Source organism: Oncorhynchus kisutch, linkage group LG15 (genome assembly GCF_002021735.2).
Source record: "Oncorhynchus kisutch isolate 150728-3 linkage group LG15, Okis_V2, whole genome shotgun sequence".
NCBI lineage: Eukaryota > Metazoa > Chordata > Actinopteri > Salmoniformes > Salmonidae > Oncorhynchus > Oncorhynchus kisutch.
Genome location: NC_034188.2, coordinates 62,380,309 through 62,403,258, shown reverse-complemented (window position 1 = coordinate 62,403,258; position 22,950 = coordinate 62,380,309). Strand labels below are relative to the sequence as shown.

General features: G+C 45.7%; 1 protein-coding gene across 1 annotated transcript in view; it reads left to right on the top strand.

The window, feature by feature from the left end:
- LOC109904830 (protocadherin-16) overlaps positions 1-22,950 on the top strand; it is a 184,590-nt gene that overhangs the window by 8,191 nt on the left and 153,449 nt on the right. The window contains exon 2 of the mRNA XM_020501959.2: positions 13,657-15,492. Within this exon, the coding sequence (XP_020357548.2) occupies positions 13,678-15,492 (1,815 nt within the window). The 5' untranslated portion in view covers positions 13,657-13,677. The remainder of the gene's footprint in view (positions 1-13,656; positions 15,493-22,950) is intronic.

The window sequence follows — 22,950 nt, the reverse complement described above, 5'->3', positions numbered from 1 at the left end:
ACAGTAGGCCTTGTAGGGTTGACATGTGAGTCATTCATCTGAAAACAAAACCATAGAAGTTGACCTCTACTCTCAGCTGTATGTGGTCAGGAGCCTCCAGCTCCTCTTTCTGATAACTGTGCCCATGTGTTTCTAATCATGCAACCGCCCCAATACAGCCACGCCCACAGCAATATCAAATCTGACAGGATCATGTTCAAAGGCCTGAAGAGGAGCGCATGTTCTTCTCTGTTCGCTCGCACAGCGTCTTACACAAACACCCTAACCAACAAATACCGTAGGCAGGTCCGTCTGATTCGGTCTCCGTTCATGTGGGAAAGAGATGATCTTGCTTTTCCTGGACGTGTGTGTGTGTGTGTGTGTGTGTGTGTGTGTGTGTGTGTGTGTGTGTGTGTGTGTGTGTGTGTGTGTGTGTGTGTGTGAACGGAGGCGCCGTGTGTTTTTCCAATGCTCTGTGTGTTTGTAATGGCCAGGGGAGGGAGTGCATGGACAGCCAGGGAACACACAGCGCACACATCAGAGCTCTGTGATGGGGATGGCTTTGCCTGGCCCTTTGCCATGGCCCCTTGACCTTCCCCTTGCCTGGGCCCTTGACCTGCCCCTTGACCTTCCCCTTTCCATGGCCCCTTGACCTGCCCCTTCCCTGGCCCCTTGACCTTCCCCTTGCCATGGCCCCTTGACCTGCCCCTTGCCATGGCCTCTTGACCTGCCCCTTAACCTGCCTCTTTCCCTGGGACCTTGACCTGCTATTTTCCCTGGGACCTTGACCTGCTATTTTCCCTGGCCCCTTGACCTGCCCCATCCCTGGCCCCTTGACCCCCCCCCCCTCCCTGGCCCCTTGACCTTGCCCTTCCCTGGCCCCTTGACCTTGCCCTCCCTGGCCCCTTGACCTTGCCCTTCCCTGGCCCCTTGACCTGCCCCTTGACCTTGCCCTCCCCTGGCCCCTTGACCTGTCCCTTGACCTGCCCCTTCCATGGCCCCTTGACCGGCCCCTTCCCTGGCCCCTTGACCTGCCCCTTCCCTGGCCCCTTGACCTGCACCTTTCCTGTTCCCTTGACCTGCCCCTGTGGAAGCACTTTGTCTGCTGCCCAAATTACACCCTATTTGTTTTATAGTAGTGCACTACTTTTGGTCAGAAATAGTGCACTATAAAGGGAATAGGGTGCCATTTGGGACACATCTCTGACTCTCTGGTCTCCATTGCCACAGTATGCAGAAATGTGGCACCTTCGAATGTGGCTGCAGACAGCTCTGTTTCAGCTGGGCCTCAGTATACAGTATTCAGATTGTTTGTGTAGTTTTACTTCATGCATGTCATGTTAATATCCATTCAGTCCGGATTAACAATTCACTCTGTGGTTTCCTTTGTGGCGCCCCAATTTGCGCCCCAATTTGCCCCATGCTCCCCTCCCAGCCAAACACTCGGCTCTTCAAGGCTCATAAGTTTTACTGGAATTAGCTGGTGTCTTGACATGGAATTTGAAGATCATTTTCAGGATTTGTGATCATACAGTCCTGGCTGGTGACTAGCTTTGATTATTCTGTGTCGGCATCGCAAATGGCACCCTATTGCCTACTGTATATAGTGCACTACTTTGACCAGAGCCCAATCAGCCCTAGTCAAAGTGTAGGGAATAGGGTGCCATTTGGAACACTACCTGAGTGTGAAAGCTACACTGAGTTTAGACCTTCTGATAAAGCATGGTTCAGAAACAGACCTGTACTTAGTTGGAACAAAGTGTTTTGAAGAGATACGGGGATAATCGGGGGAATATCTTTGGACTTGTGCTTTGTCTAGCTTTACTTTTGTTTAACGGAAATATCTCTTATCAAACATCTGTTATGAGGTTCGAGTTAAATAAGATTAAGATTTACAAGATTAAATTAAGTTCTTATACTGTATGAGTCTCATTGAGAATGTTATTCCCAAGCACTGCTTTACTTCTGCTAAATATTTCACTTTCTTCTTCTCTCCTATGAATTATTCACAAAACTATGAACAAATGTTGTATTTACAGAGATAAGCATGTATCATATCTCAGTTATATCTTATGTGATTGCAGCATTGAGAGGCTTGATCAGTAATAATAGCATGTTCTTACACTTGGAACAATTGGACGCCTCTCAAGTCGTTGTCTGTTAGCACATTCTTACACTGACACCCCAACACACACACGCACACACACACACCCCTACCTATATTTACAGTACTGTACATAGCTACGTCAATTACCTTGCACCCCTGCACATCGACTCTGTTTTTGTACCCTTTATTTTTATTCGGTATTCGCTGTGTATTTATTCCTCGTGCCACTATTCAAATGTTTTATTTAAATGTTGATCTTATCTTTAACTCTTCATTGTTTGAAAAGTAAGTAAGCGTTTCACTGTTAGTCTATACCTAATATTTGATTTGAAATAGCACACTGTTCCCTAAATAGTGTACTACTTTTGACCAGGGCACATAAGGTTCCCCATAGGGCTCTTGTCAAAAGTAGTGCACTATTTAGGGAATAGGATGCCATGTGGGACACAATCGTGGTTTAGGAGATGAAACTGGCTGGTAGTAGATGGACCATCTGGGATTGTTTCATCTGTGGGCAGCGCTGCTGTTTACTCTGTTTGACAGTGGCCTTTATTTCAGATTGTTTAGCTCTGAACTCTGGCACCCTTCTGTGACGTGGAGGCTCAGGCTAATGGAGGACGGCAGCAGCGTTTGTTTAGACAGATTATGTGTCTCAGATCTGCTATCACCCTATTCCCTATTTAGTCCACTACTTTTGACCAGGGCTCGTCAAAAGTAGTGCTCTATCTAGAGAATAGGGTGCTATTTGGGACGCAGACAGAATGTGACCACTCTCCCACTCAAGGACTGCGGCACAGTAAAGACTCATTCTGCTTTCAGCGATGTGAAATCAATTGTTGCAAACAGGTTAATAACACTTAAAGGTTATTTAAAAAACCTGCTTCTATTAGAAAAATGAGGCATGTTTTCCATTCACAGTGCAGTCCAGAGCAGATATTGCAGCAGTTAACAAATTGTCCATATTTTCTTTAGCCTTGAACTGGGCCATTTTCTATAATTAGGGGCCACATGTGCTCTGTGTGTGTGTGTGCGTGTGTGTATGTGCATGCGCTCGGTAAGTGTGTTGCTTTGCTGTGAGATTAGACAGCAACAATTGAGGATCACCTGCAAAAACAGGTGGTCGTTATTTAACAGTACAGGTAATGTTCAAGACTGAATCAAGATACAAAATACATTGTTTATGAAAAATAGTAGACAAAAATACTTGGTTGAGAAACAATAAACCTAGTTGGCCAAAATAGTAATATTATCTTGAGGACAAAGGCTATGCCCATGAACTCACATACCTGAGTATAGTATGTCAGAGCTATAGTAACATCAAGGTCTGAGCAGCTAACTTCCCACAATTCTACACATTTTGCCATGGGGCAAAGACAAACATTTGCAATTGTATAACTAATCATGCTATTCTACACATTTTGCCATGAGGCTGAGAGAAAATGTTGCTGTTTTAAAGGTAATTTCCTGCATTTCTACACATTATTGCCATGAGGCAGAGAGAATGCTATTCTAGGGGCAGTAGGTAGCCTAGTGGTTAGAGTGTTGGGCCTGTAATGGAAAGGTTGCTAGATCAAATCCCCAAGCTGACATGGTAAAAATCTGTTATTCTGCCCCTGAACAAAGCAGTTAACCCGCTGTTCCTAGGCTGTCACTATAAATAAGAATTTGTTCTTAACTGACTAACCTGGTTAAATAAAATAAAAACATTCTGAGAAGAATCCAAGTGTTACCTAAGAAGCAGTTTCCATAGATAGAGGACTCATCTTTTATATCTGTGCCATTATAGCATCTGTGACAGCATTGGCAGCGCCATTGCTTTAAAATGGCGCTGACCATGCTAAAATTGCCTTTAGGTCACTAGAGGACTCTATCATTCTCTATGGCAGCTTCCTTGGTTGAGGAGACTGAGCATCCTAAAAGGACCTGATCTATCCTCTCATTTAAACCCATGCATCACCTAAACAGGTACATTCTCAATACAGTGATTTGCAATGGCAATAGTATGGCACTCGTTTTACATAATAATGGGCAACAATTAGCACGTTAAATAATGACATAATAGGCATAGACACTAGAATTTACAAGAAACAATGAAAACACCCCGAAACTAATGAACAGGGTTGGGTAGGTTACTTTCTAAATGTAATCTGTTACAGTTACTAGTTACTCTCCAATTGTAATCAGTAATGTAACTTTTGGATGACCCAAAATCTGTAACGTAATCTGATTACATTCTGTTACTTTTAGATTACTTTCCCTTTAAGTGTCATTAGAAGACAACAAAAATGTATGTTACCAATTGAATGACATCTATTGCAGGATAAATCAATGTTAAAGTTTACATAGCTCGCCATATACAGATGTAAAATGTTATTTTATGAGTTGGTTATGTTGGCTTCTTCTAACCCATCGCTTTCTACTACAGATAATAATACGATTAAATTCTATCTTTACATTAAAAAACAAAGTCTGTCAGAATTCCAGTCATTCCAATAAATGTTATTCCCCTTGATCTTCAAGAATAGGACCTGGAAATATGGAAGTATAGGTTAGCCAAATTGTTTTACCTGAGTATAACCCCGAAACTAAGGATTTATTAGCCAGCCCTACTCTGTTGTTTATGATTTTGTTGTCATGGATGACTGATTGGGCTCATTGATTTGAGTTGAAAATAATGGTCTCTGACTGGAACAAACTTAAACTTGCACCTTTTTTCAATGCTGATTTGAAGAAATGCTGTCAATGCTCTCATTGAGAAAACAGAAGAGTGTCAGATTTTTTTGCACAAACATCCTCTCTGAATTTAAAAGTAATCGTCAAAGTAATCATCTATTTTTTCAAAAGTATCTGTAATCTGATTGCAATATTTTGGCTGGTAACGTAACGGATTACAGTTACCATTTTTTGGGGTAATCCCTTACATGTAACGGATAACATGTAATCTGTTACTCCCCAACCCTGCTAACGAGAGTGGCACAACCTAAAGCTGTAGGAAACCAGTTCAGCAGCCGTGGTGAGTAGGCCTAGAGAAGTTGGTGATACCAAACAAAAGAAATATAAACACTAAACATTTCTAAATAAATAAAATGAAAACCAGACTCTTGCTTTTGTGTTCTTATATAATACAAAGCATAATGTTTCAATGAATATCAGGTTAGGAAATGTTGGTAGGCTACCAACAAATCTGAACATTTGTGCGGGGAAACTGAAGGCAAACGTCCCCACCTGGGAATAGCTCTCAGGCACATCATCACACTCGTTAATAAGTAATACCCAGTGATATACATTACTACATCAGAGGTAACGTTTTATAAAGTTTGGAGTAGCTAAATGTTGTTGGTGTAAGATAAGAGGCTTTAGCTAGAGGTTGATGAATGTAGGCTTTTATTCCTGCATGGTGCTTGATGCGGCATCCAACTAGTTCCTGCTAGGGATTCTGTGGGTGATTTTGATTAGAGTAGGCCTAATTCCTCCAGAGTAAACATCTCCTGTGAACTCAGCGAGTGGTTCTCTTTAGCATATATGCCTACTAAGACCCAGAGACTGTAGTAAAGCAGGAACCAGAAAAGTAAAGCTCTGTTAGAGAGAAAAACAGAGTGCGTTCCAAATGACACACCTATTCCCTACATAGTACACTACTTTTGACCAGAGCCCTATGCACTATATTGGAAATAGGTCTGGTCAAAAGTATTGCAGAGTATAGGGAATATAGTGCTAATACGCAGCCAGGACCTGCTGCCACGCTTGGCTCAGTTGAGGGGATTTAAAGGGACCTGGGTTAAAACAAGCCTGACCATGTAAAACTGTAAACAAACTGAAACATAGCACATGAAGTATCAACATTAGTAGGGTTTTGGGCAAAGTTCACACACACACACACTAATGCTATTAGACATGATATGAGTATTGAGTCAGTGTTTTGTTAAATTGGTTGGTTTGAAAGAACATACAGTGCCTTCGGGAAGTATTCAGATCCTTTAACTTTTTCCACATTTTTGTTAAGTTACAGCCTTGTTCTAAAATGGATTAAATCAGTTTTTTTTCTCTCTCATCAATCTACACACAATAGCCAATAATGACAAAGCAAAAACTGTTTTTATGTTTTGTAAATGTATATAAAACATAATGAAATATCACATTTACATAAATATTCAGACCCTTTACTCAATACTTTGTTGAAGCACCTTTGGCAGCGATTACAGCCTCTAGTCTTCTTGGGTATGACGCTACAAGCTTGGCACACCTGTATTTGGAGAGTTTCTCTCAATATCCTCTGCAGATCCACTCAAGCTCTGTCAGGTTGGATGGGAAGCATCACAGCACAGCTATTTTCAGGTTTCTCCAGAGATGTTCGATCAGGTTCAAGTCTGGGCTCTGGCTGGGCCACTTAAGGACATTTAGGGATTTGCCCCAAAGCCACTCTTGCGTTGTCTTGGCTGTGTGCTGTCGTGTCTTTACTATCATTAACTGAAGACTGGTAGTTTTTATCAAAGATTCTCTGTAATTAGTTATTACGCGATTAGACTGATTAATCATGTAACCGTAATTACTAGGAAGTCGGGGCACCAAGGAAAAATATTCAGATTACAAAGTTATAATTTCCTAAAATAACTTTTCAGATATTTTATCGGATCAATTAGTCTTCGAATGAATGAATTCTTTACTTTACCTCACGTTAGTCTCATTCCAAACGTCGTAAATTGTTGGTTATCTGCACGAACCCAGTCTTCACTATGAGTCATCCATACATCAATTGTCTTAAATCATTTATTTATTACGAACCAAGTAATTCACAGAAATGCATAAACAAACAAACAAGGTAAATGTGGTTACATGAAATGATAGGAGAATGTGCCCTTGTGGGCTAAACCGGCATGGCGGCTTGTTAGACAAAAGGGGAAGTGGGGGTCGACTAAGAAGTCACTACAGAGTGATAATTATAACAATTGAAATGCTAATCCTTTGCACATGAACGCTCACTCATTCGGGAACAATTGCAATCAATATATATATTGTGTTGTCTTGATCGCTGGTGAAAAGTTTGTTTCTTTTGTAGAATTGTCCGTCTCTCCCTCTCTCTCGGTTGTGGTTAGAGGAGATTGTTCAGAGTGACATTCGTTATAGAATGGATGTTTCGTCGGTTGTCGTTCTTCGCGTTCAATGATACCGAATTCCTAGCTGCAGAATGGTAATTAATATCAAAGACTTGTTCTTATTCTGTCGGTATCGATAGTCTAAGAGTTTAACCACGTTGTATGGTTAAAAGATTCAGCAATGGTCTACAACCGTTGTCCTCCTAATGGAGAAAAACATGGTCTGCAACCTTTAGCCATCTCGTAATTGAGGTAAACTCGGTCTGCTGATCGAAAACCCGAGTGGGGTTTTTATTCGGAATGGCAGAAAAGGGCTGTCCCAGGATGTCTGACCCTAACTGGGCTCAGGGGCGGTCCTCTGATTTAGTTCAAATCCAATTCCCTTTTTGAGTTTTCCTTCATTAAACAGTCCAAAATCACATTGTAAAATTGTGTAAACAGTATCATACTCACTCATTCATCTTATACAACAATTAGGGGGCTATTTTATAAACAGCGTTATGGTAATGTTGCCACACCGTCTTCCATGAGCTTCTCCAAGTTGTGACAAACAGACCAGTTCGTAGCTGGATTCTTCACCGATCTTTTATACTTTCTCCGAAACATGACATTTCTTCGTACCTCCAGTTCTGTTCGGTGGAAGGATTTCCTTTGTTCTCCATGAAAATCTACTCTCTCTATACTGTGTCCATGAGGAGATTCTACGGATTTTAAGACCTCTCTGACCACATCAACCTAGTTGAAGGAGGCAAGGGGGAGGCAGGGAGAGCGGGATGGGCTTGCTATACCCAAAGAGGCCAACGCCATGACAGTGCTTAGGGTCTTTGTCCTGTTGGAAGGTGAACCTTCGCCCCATCTGAGGTCCTGAGAACTCTGGAGCAGGTTTTCATCAAGGATCTCTCTGTACTTTGCTCCGTCCATCTTTCCCTCGATCCTGACTAGTCTCCCAGTCTCTGTCGCTGAAAACATCCACAGAGAAACTCTGGAGCTCTGTCAGAGTGACCATCGGGTTCTTGTTCACCTTCCTGACCAAGGTACTTCTCCCCCGATTGCACAGTTTGGCCGAGGGGATAGATCTAGGAAGACTCTTGGTGGTTCCAAACTTCTTCCATTTAAGAATGATGGAGGCCACTGTGTTCTTGGGGACCTTCAATGCTGCAGAAATGTTTTGGTACCCTTCCCCAGATCTGTACCTCGACACAATCCTGTCTCGGAGCTCTACGGACAATTCCTTCGACCTCGTGGCTTGATTTTTGCTCTGACATGCACTGTCAACTGTGGGTCCTATTATAAACATGCGTGTACCTTTCCAAATCATGTACAATCAATTGAATTTACCACAGGTGGACTCCAATCAAGTTGTAGAAACATCTCAAGGATGATCAATGGAAAGAGGATGCACCTGAGCTCGATTTCAAGTCCCATAGCAAAGATTGAGGATTTTTATTTATCCTTTATTGAACTAGGCAAGTCAGTTAAGAACACATTCTTATTTACAATGACGGCCTACCGCGGCCAAACCCTAACCCGGACGACGCTAGGCAAATTGTGCGCCGCCCTATGGGACTCCCAATCACTGCCGGTTGTGATACAGCCAGGAATCTAACCAGGGTCTGTAGTGACGCCTCTAGCATTGAGATTCAGTACCTTAGACCGCTGTGCCACTTGGGAGCACCAGAATAAGGCTGTAACAAAATGTGAAAAAAGTGAAGGGGTCTGAATATTTTCCCGAATGCACTATATATGTAAGGTATTTTTCTTAGGTTAGGTCTCAAATGGCACCCTATTTCCTACATAGGGCAGTTTTTTTGACCAGGTGGTGTACACTATATAGGGAATAGGGTGCTATTTGGGACACAACCTTAGTGATAAAGATGAAAGGGGGCCACTTTTAACTCTGGCTCTCTGTGCGCTTTGCTTGCCAACCTCTGTATTAGACCATCAACATCTTTATTACTGTACTCTGAAGTCGTGTGGTGCCAGACAGACTTCTCTTTCCCCAAGGCTCAGGCCTGTATTTCTTTCCTCCCATAAGGCTCCTAGCTGGCTCCTATCTGGCCTGTATTCTGGATTCCCCTTTGGCATGTTTCAAAGCCCCTGGCAGCAGCATAGCTACGCTGTCCCTCCTCTGCTCTCCAGACTACATGGAGGGAGAAACATCTTTGATCAGCTAGGTAGCTCTCTGTTTGTCTAGCTAGCAGCTAGTAGAACCCAAACCCCTTATCCCTGCCAGTCAGCCAGTGGGGGAAACCATAAGTGTTTTCCACGTACCGTTATATATTTAATTGAGCATTTAGTAGAAGAATAAGGAACATTGTTAGAGCTATAAAGCCATAGTACTATGCTGAGTTAGTGTGTCGTTTGTGACTTTATGTTGGGCTTAATCTGGCATCATACAGAGCTATAGTAGAGCTGTAGGACCCAGGCTGGTGGCTGGGCCTGCTAGATCTATTAGGCTGCAGCAGAGTGGTCCTCCAGCTGCAACACACACACACACACACACCAAGACCAGAGCCTGCATTAGTTCTGCCGTGGCATTCAAAGATGCCTGCCTCCTTAAAAGTCATAATTTGTGCCTTTGAAAAAACACCTAGAAGTCCTGCCTCAGCTTTGCTATAAAGTAAATCATTATTGCTTGAAAGTACTTCCTTGTTGGCAGCACAATGGGAATCTCTGTGGACTTGAATTGTACCTAATATATGGAGCAACTCCAGACTCTGCTATTAGTGGAGAATTAGTAGTGAAAGCTTTTAAAATCCTGGCCAACTAACATCGCTGTACCCCATTGTTGAGCTTCAGCTCTACGGTATAAACCATTGAGATTAGGTCTCTGGTCATAGTGCACCATGCAGGGAATAGGGTACCATTTGGGATGGAACATAAGCAACAGATACAGTGTTCGGATCCATGTTGTAAACTGCTTCACTGTCTTAGCAAGCACTCAACTAGATTAAATTACAAGCCATGCAGAGATAAAGCAAAGGGTTCAGCATGTCAAATACAATATCTTAGCCACAGAAAAAGGGGAAATAAACATTACGCTACAACTTCATAACTCTGCTGTCTACACACAAAAACTGTCACTAAAGAATGCTCTGACTGTAGGTTTTCACCACAGAACTAGAATGAGTTCTGTTTTTATTTCATTCCAATTCCATGGTTTTCTTCTATCTTTAGTGTGTACTGTGTTTTTGTATGATGGCTCACAATCACGACTGGCAGAAAGTAGCCTTGGAATCCCATCTAGAGGAGGAACGCTTCCAGCACCCATGATTAGAGCCAAGCCAAGAGAGGGGAAAGAGGGAGGAGATGAGAGGAGAGGGCAGACCGCAAGGAGCCCTACTGCTCTCCTCTTTCGCTCTCCACTCCTCTTGTTCTCCTCTCTCCTGCTCTGCACTGTTCCCTTGCTCACTCTGTCGCACTGTCACCACCACGGACCAGACACATACACACACACACACGCACACGCACACGCACACGCACAAACACACACGACACATGACACACAGATAGGCTACTCACACGCACGTGTGTGCAAAGACACGTATGCACACAAATATATGCATCCCACATGCATGCACAAATCCACTTTCCAACATACATTCTCACATGCTCCTAGTCACTCACAGACACATACATGTAGTACTGTACAGTCTGAAGCAAGGATATTTCCCTCAATGTTACAGTACTGCCACTAGGGGGAGTCTGGTCGGCCTCTACTAATATTCTTCTACAGTAAAAGAAACTTGATTCCTCAACATATAATACAACTCCTGTTTTCATGTTCAGAGTTTTCCCGGAGAACATTGAAGTTGATTTTATTTTTGAAGGACAAAATAAATTAGTTATGAATTTGATTTAGTTTAACAGGACCACTGACAACTAGAAATTATCCTCTTGTTATGAGAAACAGACAATAATTACTTGTTTTCCCGGAGAGACATTTAGTGGTTTTGGACTATTCTGCAGAGGGTGATAGTCAGCTCAGTCAGACAGCCCACATTGAATCATAGTGTCTCACAACAAATTACAAGTCATCAACAGTTGGGATATTTCCTGACAAAACTGTGTTATCTACAATGTGAAACAGTGTCGTCGTCCCAAATGGCACCCTATTCCCTATATGGGCCCATAGGGCTCTGGTCAAAAGTAGGACACTATGCAGGGAATAGGGTGCCATTTGGGACATAGCCGGTGTAATTGCTCCATTACACAGTATCTCTTCTTCAGTGTTGTAGAAATCATCTTTTTGTGTGGCAATCCATATCATCCTCATTCTCACGGTTACACTTTGTGGTTGTTCAAATGTAGTGCTCTCTTGGCTATTATGTCTTAAATAATCAGAGAACTACAGAGAGAGTCAGGACATACTGTTAAGGATGTCCCCCTGAACAGTTCACTGTACTATCAAAAGGTATTTCTGGCCCTTAGACAGAGCTCTGTTATGTCTACATTAGAATATATCTGACAACTTTCCACAATTTCTAACTTCCACTTTTCCACCTTTTATGTCACGAAATGCTCAGCTCAGAAACAGAGTTTTGGCCCTTTTTACCCTCCATGCACTTCATTTAACAATATTTCTTTAGAGTACTCTTTTGTTTTTATTCCATACACAGCCACCATTGAGTCTTGTAAAAAGGTTAGACCCATCACAGAGACTAAGGCAATAGCAGAAAATGTGCTCTCAATATCCGCCAAATGTATGGATTTAGAATCACTTGTGCGTAGTGAAATATAGGTTACAGGAGCCAAGAAGACACTTTCACTTCTAACATAATTACCTGATTTGCCAAAGGTGTAATTTATGAAAGGCGGCTGACGGACATTTCAGAAGTTTCATGAACCGTTTTAAGGGCATATATCACAGGGAAATGGCAGGAGTTTTATGCTTTCAAAACACCACCTGTCTCCACTCAGCTTCCATTCTCCATTAAGACAGGGGAGTTTTACACCTCTCAAAACAAGTGGATAAAGTAGAGTGTTTTCTCTCTGTCGCTATAACACAGCTTTACTTTTTCGGGCCCTGGTTTACTCTCCACACATTGAGCTGGGGAGGACATTCCTCAAGTTAACATCCCCATAGAAATATGGACTCAGGGACCACTCAATACTGTAAAGAGCCTTTCAAACACAGTCCCTCTATAAGAGCTCACACTCAGTCTGTCTGAGTACTCGTCAACATTCTTGTAAATCCAGCAGTCTCGCCTTCCCCAGAATTGGTTTCATACAGGCAAACATATACCCTGGTTCAAGATGTGCATGTGCTTTAGCAAACTGTTTAAATACAGATGATTCTCACACGCACACACGCATGCACGCACGCACACACACAAACACACACCAACACACAAACACAGAGTAGCTCTAGAGGGTAGTGTTACAGACCAGAGTCTGGCTGCATTTGGACCTGTCTCTCTGATTAGAACTGAATGTTGAGACCATAAACCGTCTCCCCCTGTCGTTCTAACGTACGCCTGCAGGAGATCTGGGTTCAAATACTATTAAAAATAATTTCAAATACTTTATCTTCACTTGATTAAGCTTGCCTGGCTTATTGGACCAATAGAATTGTACCATAACTGCAAACCATGCCCACCTGCTATTCAAGGCAGGCTAGATCAAACACTCACACAGTATTTGAAAGATTTTAATCCCTGTGGTCTGGTCTGTGGTCTGGTCTGTGGTCTGGTCTGTGGTCTGGTCTGTGGTCTGGTCTGTGGACTGGTCTGTGGTCTGGTCTGTGGTCTGGTCTGTGGACTGGTCTGTGGACTGGTCTGTGGACTGGTCTGTGGACTGGTCTGTGGACTGGTCTGTGGACTGGGCTGGTCTGTGGGCTGGTCTGTGGGCTGGTCTGTGGACTGGTCTGGTCGGTGGTCTGGTCTGTGGTCTGGTCGGTGGCCTGGTCTGTGGGCTGGCCTGGTCTGGTCTGTGGTCTGGTCTGTGGTGTGGTCTGTGGGCTGGTCTGTGGGCTGGTCTGTGGGCTGGTCTGTGGGCTGGACAGTTCTCTAGTAAAGGAAGGGTTCTCTGTTATGCCAAAGTAACAAGGTGTTGACTTATTAGGTGAGTGGAGGGAGGGGTTGAAAATAACATGATGCAAGAGATCTATTATATGCACTGTGGTTGGGACCACAGCCCGTAGAGCATATGGAGCATACGGACCTTAAGGCATTTTCCAGAATTTTTACACAGCTCACCAAATATACAGAAAAAGCCTGTCCCCTCCCTTTGTTAAGCCAATAAAAAGCACTCAGCTTTTGTTGCTGGATCAGGTTATAAGAGGAGCCAGGAATGTTTCCTGATTACATGACTTGACCGGGACAAACAGCCGAGAGGTTTTCTTGGGCTGACGCCCAAATGGCACCTTATTTCCTACATAGTACACTACTGACTCTGGTCAAAAGAAGTGGGATGTCCACATTGTCAGGAAGTAACGATGCAGTTCTAACGTTTCCCATCTCTCTGTGTCCCTCTCAGGTTTAGGAAGAAGCCATCAGAATGAAGACCGAGGCCAAGGGTTTGGGGCGGTCTTTGTCGAGGTCGCTGCAGGATGAGGGCCGGTGGAGCCGAGGGCTCCTGCTGCTGGCCTACATCGTCTTGGAGCTGATCACCGTCCACTCCTCCACCGTCCTGGGGAACCTGGAGCTCCAGCTGGACGAGGAACAGCCAGCCGGGACCATCGTAGGGGACATCAGCGCTGGGTTACCGCCTGGCGTCACCGCAAGTCTTTACTTCATATCAGACCATGAGGGCACCGGGGTGGGGAGTGACCTGGACATAGATGAGAGCACGGGCATCATCAAGACAGCCAAGGTGTTGGACCATGAGCTGAGGGACCGGTACAACTTCATTGCCGTGACTATGACGGGCTTGACCATTGAAGTGACAATCACGGTGAATGACATCAATGACCACGCTCCCAAGTTCCCCCGGAGGAGAGCGGCGTTCAAGATCCCGGAGATGACGGCAGTGGGAACCAGGTTCCCCCTAGAGCCGGCGGTGGATGGGGACAAGGGCCAACTGACTACCCAGGGATACCTCATCAAAGACGGGAACCCCGGCCAGGCTTTCCTCCTGGAGACCCGGAGAGGATCAAACCAGGTTCTCTATCTGGATCTGGTGGTCAACACTCTTCTGGACAGTGAGACCAGACCGTCTTATACTTTATCCCTGGAGGCATTCGATGGAGGCTCCCCTAAGAGGACTGGTCAGATGGTGCTCGATGTGATGGTTCAGGATATCAACGACAACGCTCCAGTCTTCAACCAGAGTCGCTACCACGCCATTATCTCAGAGAATCTGCAGCCGGGTAGCAACATTCTCCAAGTCTTTGCCTCTGACGCTGACCAGGGAGACAACGGCCTTGTTCTCTATGAGATCAACCGCAGGCAGAGTGACCCAGAGCACTACTTCATAATCGACTCGCGTATGGGTGTCATCACGCTCAACAAGCCGCTGGACTTTGAGATGCGGAGGGTCCACGAGCTTGTGGTCCAGGCGAGGGATAACGCCACGCAGCCCGAGGTTACCAATGCCTTCGTCACAATCCACGTCCGGGACTACAATGACAACCAGCCCACCATGACCATCATCTTCCTCAGCGAAGACGGCTCCCCACAGATCTCCGAGGGCGCCCAGCCTGGCCAGTACGTCGCACGCATCTCCGTCACCGACCCGGACTACGGAGAATACGCCAATGTCAACGTCTCCTTGGAAGGAGGGGACGGGAAGTTTGCCCTGACCACCAAGGACAACATAATCTACCTGATGTGTGTGGACCAGATCCTGGACCGAGAGGAGAGGGACACATACGAACTCAGGGTGATGGCTACAGATGCAGGCACCCCTCCTCTCAGGGCTGAGTCCTCCTTTACGATACAAGTCACTGACGTTAATGACAACCCTCCTCTGTTTGATCAGCAGGAGTACAGGCAGGCAATACCTGAGGTGGTGTTCCCAGGGAGCTTCGTGTTGCAGGTCACTGCGAGAGACAATGACCAGGGGCCCAATGGAGACATCACATACAGCCTCCTCCAGGATGGCCAGGCCGGCCAGGATGAGAACCAGGCCCAGTGGTTCACCATCGACCCAGTAACAGGGATCATCACCACGCTCTCCCAGCTGGATTACGAGTCGCAGCCCAGGCCAAGTGTGACTGTGGTGGCTACAGACGGAGGGAGGCCTTCCCTGTCCTCCACAGCTCTGGTCCATGTGGTACTACAAGATATTAACGACAACGAACCTGTGTTCGGTAGCAACTTCTACAACGTATCCATCAAGGAGAACACGGCTGCTGGGTCCTGCATCCTACAGGTAGGACATTGTCTATTCTGTTTTTCTAGTCAACCTGTCGACAGGTGAATCTCGCATGCGAAAGTTAACTAAAAGTCTTGAAAGCCTTATCACCTGCATCTTGATCATGTGAAGTCCGATATCTATAACTTGTACGTATTCAAGCTGCTAGTTTTTTAGTATACGAGCTGGGAAATACCAAATGCCAAATGAAGACTATATTGGAAAGAGAACTACCCTTGAGGGTTGAGAGGGGTCTGAAGTTCTGAACTCATTTTTAAGGGAAATGGAGAGACCATTACCTAGAGGAGAAATATTACCCAGATAGAAAATCGTTTGGTGGATTTTGCTGAAGTATTGTCAGGCATTAAGTGTTATTTGAATGTTCAATCTGTTTAGATTGGATTGTAGAGGATAAGAGAGTTTAGAGTGGAGAAAATGAAGTGAGGGAGTTTAGGTTGGAGAAAGGCTAAGGTTGTGTCCCAAATGGCACCCTATTCGCTATTTATAGTGCACTACATATAGTACCCTACATGGGTAATAGGGTGCGATTTTGAAACATACTAAGTGAGGCGTTTACCTGGTGTCTGCAGAGCTGGAGGATCTCTTCTCTTCTGGCTGTCCTCTCCTTCACCTCTCCAAGGTTTCCAAGGTAACTGAGACAGTGTAAAGCCCCTCTGACAGCTGAAGACAAAAGAGGCTTCCACATTATTTACCTAATTCAGCTGCAGGAGGACAGGGTAGGGCTTCTTCTGACAAAAAGAGATGTCACATGTTAAACCTCAACAAAAGACACCCCCAAAAAATGGGTATGGTAGACAAGAAAAGAAGCAAGCCATTGACAAACCACAGGTCCACCACATTCGCTACAGGGCCTCCAGGCCAGATCCCACTGCGGGGTCAAAACCGTAATTACGCCTCATTAAGAGGTATCGTTTTCTCAGGTTGTTGTTGCGTCTGTTATGAGAAAGAGACCATTCGTTTTTTTGTTTTCTGCTTTTTATCAGTCTGTTTCTTCCAGACTTCAAAGCTTCTACTGCTGCTGCAGCAATCAGACACTCTAACATACAGGAGGTCTGGGGGAGAGAGGGAACTGTTCATTTCATTCCTGTTTCACAAGCATCTGTGTGCCTGAGATGGGGATGGGGCTGAGACGGCCAGGGTTTGGATGAGTTGGGGATGGGGCTGAGACGGCCAGGGTTTGGATGAGTTGGGGTTGGGTTTAAGAGAGAGGGGTTGGGGCTGAGACGGCCAGGGTTTGGATGAGTTGGGGTTGGGTTTAAGAGAGAGGGGTTGGGGCTGAGACGGCCAGGGTTTGGATGAGTTGGGGTTGGGGCTGAGAAGGCCAGGGTTTGGATGAGTTGGGGTTGGGGCTGAGACGGCCAGGGTTTGGATGAGTTGGGGTTGGGTTTAAGAGAGAGGGGTTGGGGCTGAGACGGCCAGGGTTTCGATGAGTTGGGTTTGGGTTTAAGAGAGAGGGGTTGGGGCTGAGACGGCCAGGGTTTGGATGAGTTGGGGTTGGGTTTAAGAGAGAGGGGTTGGGGCTGAGACAGCCGGGATTTGGATGAGTTGGGGTTGGGGCTGAGACGGCCAGGGTTTGGATGAGTTGGGGTTGGGTTTAAGAGAGAGGGGTTGGGGCTGAGACAGCCAGGGTTTGGATGAGTTGGGGTTGGGTTTAAGAGAGAGGGGTTGGGGCTGAGACGGCCAGGGTTTCGATGAGTTGGGTTTGGGTTTAAGAGAGAGGGGTTGGGGCTGAGACGGCCAGGGTTTGGATGAGTTGGGGTTGGGTTTAAGAGAGAGGGGTTGGGGATGAGACAGCCGGGATTTGGATGAGTTGGGGTTGGGGCTGAGACGGCCAGGGTTTGGATGAGTTGGGGTTGGGTTTAAGAGAGAGGGGTTGGGGCTGAGACAGCCAGGGTTTGGATGAGTTGGGGTTGGGTTTAAGAGAGAGGGGTTGGGGCTGAGACGGCCAGGGTTTCGATGAGTTGGGTTTGGGTTTAAGAGAGAGGGGTTGGGGCTGAGACAGCCAGGGTTTGGATGAGTTGGGGTTGGGTTTAAGAGAGAGGGGTTGGGGCTGAGACAGCCAGGATTTGGATGAGTTGGGGTCGGGGCTGAGATGGCCAGGGTTTGGATGAGTTCGGGTTGGGTTTAAGAGAGAGGGGTTGGGGCTGAGACAGCCAGGGTTTGGATGAGTTGGGGTTGGGTTTAAGAGAGAGGGGTTGGGGCTGAGACGGCCAGGGTTTGGATGAGTTGGGGTTGGGTTTAAGAGAGAGCGGCTGGGGCTGAGACAGCCAGGGTTTGGATGAGTTGGGGTTTGGTTTAAGAGAGGGGTTGGGGCTGAGACAGCCAGGGTTTGGATGAGTTGGGGTTGGGTTTAAGAGAGAGGGCTTGGGGCTGAGACGGCCAGGGTTTGGAAGCTCTCCGGTGGGCTGAGTGATGTGCAAACGGGATCTATGCCCAGTGACAGCCCCAGGGAGAGGGAAGGGTGAGGGGGAGAGGGAGTAAGATTTGTAAGGGAGAGGGGAGATGGAGGCATGGAAGTGTGGGAGAGAGGGAACTAGAGGGAGAGAGGGAAATGGAGGGAGGCCCAGTGCTTGACTTGAGCAGGCGCTCACAGGGTCTGAGTACTGGCACCTTACATTTTCTACTGTTTGAGCTCCTGTTCCTCTCATATCATTTTAGCTCAAAAGTATTGTGGAGGTCCTGCACCTCAAGATAAACAGTACCGGCACCCAGCATGAGTATCGGCACCTGTTTCAGTCCAAGTCCAGCACTGGGGCACTAGAAGAATAACAGCTGAGACAGGGGCAGTGGTTGTATGGGAGGTCTGTGTCTCAATTATACATCTATTGGCAGCAAGGATGAGGACAGAGAAATAATATACTGGTATTGGTCAGAATATTTATGATGTCATGCACTTCTATCATCTTTTCCTGCTCCATCAGCAGCCTCCAGGCTCCCAGCATGCAACATTTCTTCAAAGCCAGCCACTCTCTGGTCTGTCTGTGTGTGTGTGTTTGTCTGTGTGTGTGTGGCACCTCCCTGGCCTGTCTTAGTTCTGCTTGGCGGCTGTAGACGTGTAGTTGGCGTGCCATGTGAGGCCAGACGTCTTGGCTCTGGGTGTGTGTGTGTGTGTCTGTGCATGTGTGTTCAGGGTGCCAGCAGCTCCACATCCCAGCGTCTCAGCGAGACATCTGACGACCAACCGACTGACTTTTCTCTATGTGCAAGAAATTCCCACTGCACATTTTTCCACACACTCAATACTGTCCAACAGCCATTACAATAGGGGTATTGTGATCATCAGTCCAGCATTTTGAAGTGGGTAAGGTTTAGGGTTTCTGTTCCCTCTATGTTTCTCTAACAGCAGTTCATGATCAGTCTTAACACACACTCTCTCTCTCTCTGTCTCTCTGTCTCTCTGTCTCTCTGTCTCTCTCTCTCTCTGTCTCTGTCTCTCTCTCTCTCTAAGAGAGGTTGTCACTTACTCTCTGTGTCAAATGCTGCAGTAGAGGAATACTTAAATAGTTATAATTAGGTGTTGTGCAAAAATATCATGAATGAAAATAATAGTTTTCTACCTCAATTAAAGTGACAAGTCTTAAACCTATTAGCAGTCATCAATCTGGTAATGTAATAGGTCAGATATATAGGGGGAAAACAGGTCGTCTCACGGAGGGGAAATAGGGAATGACATGAGGAATAACATGTTAAAGACCAAGAACTGCATTATGGGCTGGACTCCACTTTATGACATTCCATTTATTTTCCCCTACAAGCATCATGCCCTTATTGGTACCTGCTTTAAACTGTGTCTGTGTCGCAAATGGCACCCTATTCCATATTTAGTGCACTAGTTTCGACCAGAGCCCATAGGACTCTCCACAAAAGTAGTGCATTGTACAGGGGATAGGGTTTATTTGGGATGCAAATTGTGTTGTCTTTATAAGGTAGTTGGTGATTGGAGAGAGTGAAACATGCAGTGATTGGCTATACAGTACCTACAGTACGTCTGTGTTATGTAGGGCCCACAACACACTGATTGTATAAATGCATTGGATTTATATAGCTCAAGGTGCTTTACATTATAGGATAGAAACACAGTTCATATGTGTGTTTATACTCTGTGTGGGTTAGTCTCTGATACATTACCAGTCAGCCTTGTATTCCATAACGGAACATTACCAGTCAGCCTTGTATTCCATAATGGAACATTACCAGTCAGCCTTGTATTCCATAACGGAACATTACCAGTCAGCCTTGTATTCCATAATGGAACATTACCAGTCAGCCTTGTATTCCATAACGGAACATTACCAGTCAGCCTTGTATTCCATAATGGAACATTACCAGTCAGCCTTGTATTCCATAATGGAACATTACCAGTCAGCCTTGTATTCCATAATGGAACATTACCAGTCAGCCTTGTATTTCATAATGGAACATTACCAGTCAGCCTTGTATTCCTTAATGGAACATTATCAGTCAGCCTTGTATTCCATAATGGAACATTATCAGTCAGCCTTGTATTCCATAATGGAACTTAATGGAACATTACCAGTCAGCCTTGTATTCCATAATGGAACATTACCAGTCAGCCTTGTATTCCATAACGGAACATTACCAGTCAGCCTTGTATTCCATAATGGAACATTACCAGTCAGCCTTGTATTCCATAATGGAACATTACCAGTCAGCCTTGTATTCCATAACGGAACATTATCAGTCAGCCTTGTATTCCATAACGGAACATTATCAGTCAGCCTTGTATTCCATAATGGAACATTACCAGTCAGCCTTGTATTCCATAACGGAACATTATCAGTCAGCCTTGTATTCCATAACGGAACAATATCAGTCAGCCTTGTATTCCATAACGGAACATTACCAGTCAGGCTAGGACACACACACACACACACACACACACACACACACACACACACACACACACACACACACACACACACACACACGCACACGCACACGCACACGCACACACACTGTAGTGGCTGAATGAAAGGGCTGCAGAATGGGAGCCACGTTGGTACTGTACTCTCTCTCAGACAGGACATGAGCCTGGGCAGTGGGGGGCAGCTCTACTCTACACTGGAGACTGAATAGAAGTAGAAAAGAGCTCTTTCAGTTTTGCTGCAGAATTGCTACATTTGGTCAAGATTCCCTTTCTTAATGAATTGAATGGAGGGAGGTAAGAGTGGATGGGTGCTTGTTAGCCCTTTGAGTCTTGAGTACATCATTAATCTGGACCAAGGCTGTGTCCCAAATGGCACCCTAGTCCCTATATATTCCCTATCGGTCCTGGTCAAAAGTAATACACTATATATAGGGAATAGGGTGCCATTTCTGTTTAACTCAAATTCATTGAGCTCTGAACAGAGTCCTCTGTTATGTAGTTTGTGTTTGACAGAGAGCTGCTTTATCTGATGCATCTTCCATGTTTATTTATGACTGATTCTGTTGGTAAATAACCAGTACTTCACAAGAAGCACATCACCTTTCTATTGGATCTCCCTCTCTCTAGCACTCTCCACTCCTCTCTCTCTCTCCTTCTCTTCTCTCTCTCTCCTCCTCTCTCTCTCTCCCTAGCACTCTCCACTCCTCTCTCTCTCTCCTTCTCTCTCTCTCCTTCTCTCTCTCTCTCATTCTCTCTCTAGCACTCTCCACTCCTCTCTCTCTCCTTCTCTTCTCTCTCTCTCCTCTCTCTCTCTCCTTCTCTTCTCTCTCTCTCCTCTCTCTCTCTCCTTCTCTCTCTCTCCTTCTCTCTCTCTCTCCTTCTCTCTCTCTCCTTCTCTCTCTCCACTCCTCTCTCTCTCCTTCTTTTCTCTCTCTCTCCTTCTCTCTCTCTCTCTCCTTCTCTCTCTCCACTCCTCTCTCTCTCCTTCTTTTCTCTCTCTCCTTCTCTCTCTCTCTCCTTCTCTCTCTCTAGCACTCTCCACTCCTCTCTCTCTCCTCTTCTCTTCTCTCTCTCTCCTCTCGCTCGCTCGCTCTCTCTCTCTCTCTCTCTCCTTCTCCTCTCTCCTTCTCCTCTCTCCTTCTCTCTCACTCTCTCTCTCTCTCCTCTCTCTCCCTCTCTCTCTTCTCTCCTCTCCTCTCCTTAAGGGGCTTTATTGGCATGGGAAACATATGTTTACATCGCCAAAGCAAGTGAAATAGATAATAAACAAAAGTTAAATAAACTATCCCTCTCTCTGCCTCTCTCTCTCATTCTCTCTCTATCTCTCTGTCTCTATGTCGGGGTAAGAATTGGCCCTCTGTCTGTGTGTTTTTGGTATTTGGTTTTTGGTATGGCTCCAGCGGTAAAGCGAGAGGGGGTCCCCTGGCAGCGCGAGGGGAAATGAGGCCCAACGAGCGCCAGCCGCTGGCACAGTTGGCGGAGGTGACACAGGCAGGGGGAGGCTTCCTCGTCTGTCTCTCCTCCTGTTGCACTCTGTCACTTCCCCCATCTATCCCTCCCTCCCTTCCTCCACCCCCCATTCTCTCCATCGCCTGCCTCCCTCCCTCCTTGTCTTTTTCACCTCCTGGCCTCCATCTCTCCCTTCACCCCAACCTTAATCTGATCTCCCTTCAGACCTCATTAGCTGGGTGTGAGGTCAGGCTATACCCATCACCACCTCGGCAGTTTAACCCACCACCCCCATAGTCAAGGAGAGAATGGTCTGTCATTGCAAGGGCCCCCTTCAGCAACGCCATGGAAACCAGAGAAGACCACTGATTGCTGCGAGATAATATATCAACTTTTTGGGAGTTTTGTCTGTTGGATTGGCGCTGAGCTGAGAGTCAAATTTGTGAGTTTATCAGTTTCCTCTGCAGCCAGAAAGGGTTCCTGTCTGAACCGTGCTTTGGCATCCGTCCGTCGGAGTCACAGGCCTCCCCTCTCACTCGACCTGGCCTTGAAAAGACATCACTGATACTGACTGGCCTGCCATGTCTCATCCCTTGACTCTGATTGGTGTGGTTTGATAGACAAAGCTCACAGTGTTGTTGAATAGGAAACGTAATAGCTAGCCTTACATCTATCTGCTTCGTTGCACAGAGGATTTTCCAATGAATATTTTTGGTTCAGGATGATTAGAAACGTCACTCATTCCACTGATTTGGAAGACAGGAAAGGAGGAGAAGAGAGGAGGAAAGAGGAGATGAAGATAGGAAAGGAGAGGAGGGGAGAAGAGTAGAGAGGAGATGATAGTCTCAGTGAACTCCCATGCCTGGCAACATAAAAACACACCATCTGTGGGACATTCTAAGGGACAACTATACCGTTGAGATTCGTTCATCAGAGCTCCACTTCACTGAGCCATTGATATTTCAAAGTGTGTTCCTCAGCATTAGTGTTTCGCCCAAAGCCACAGATGTAATGTAGTGTCACAGTGGGTTCTGGACTGTAACCTGATGGTTGGATCAGGACCATAGAGCCAGGACCAGAACTGATGGTTGAACCAGACTGTAGTGTTAAGTGCCAGC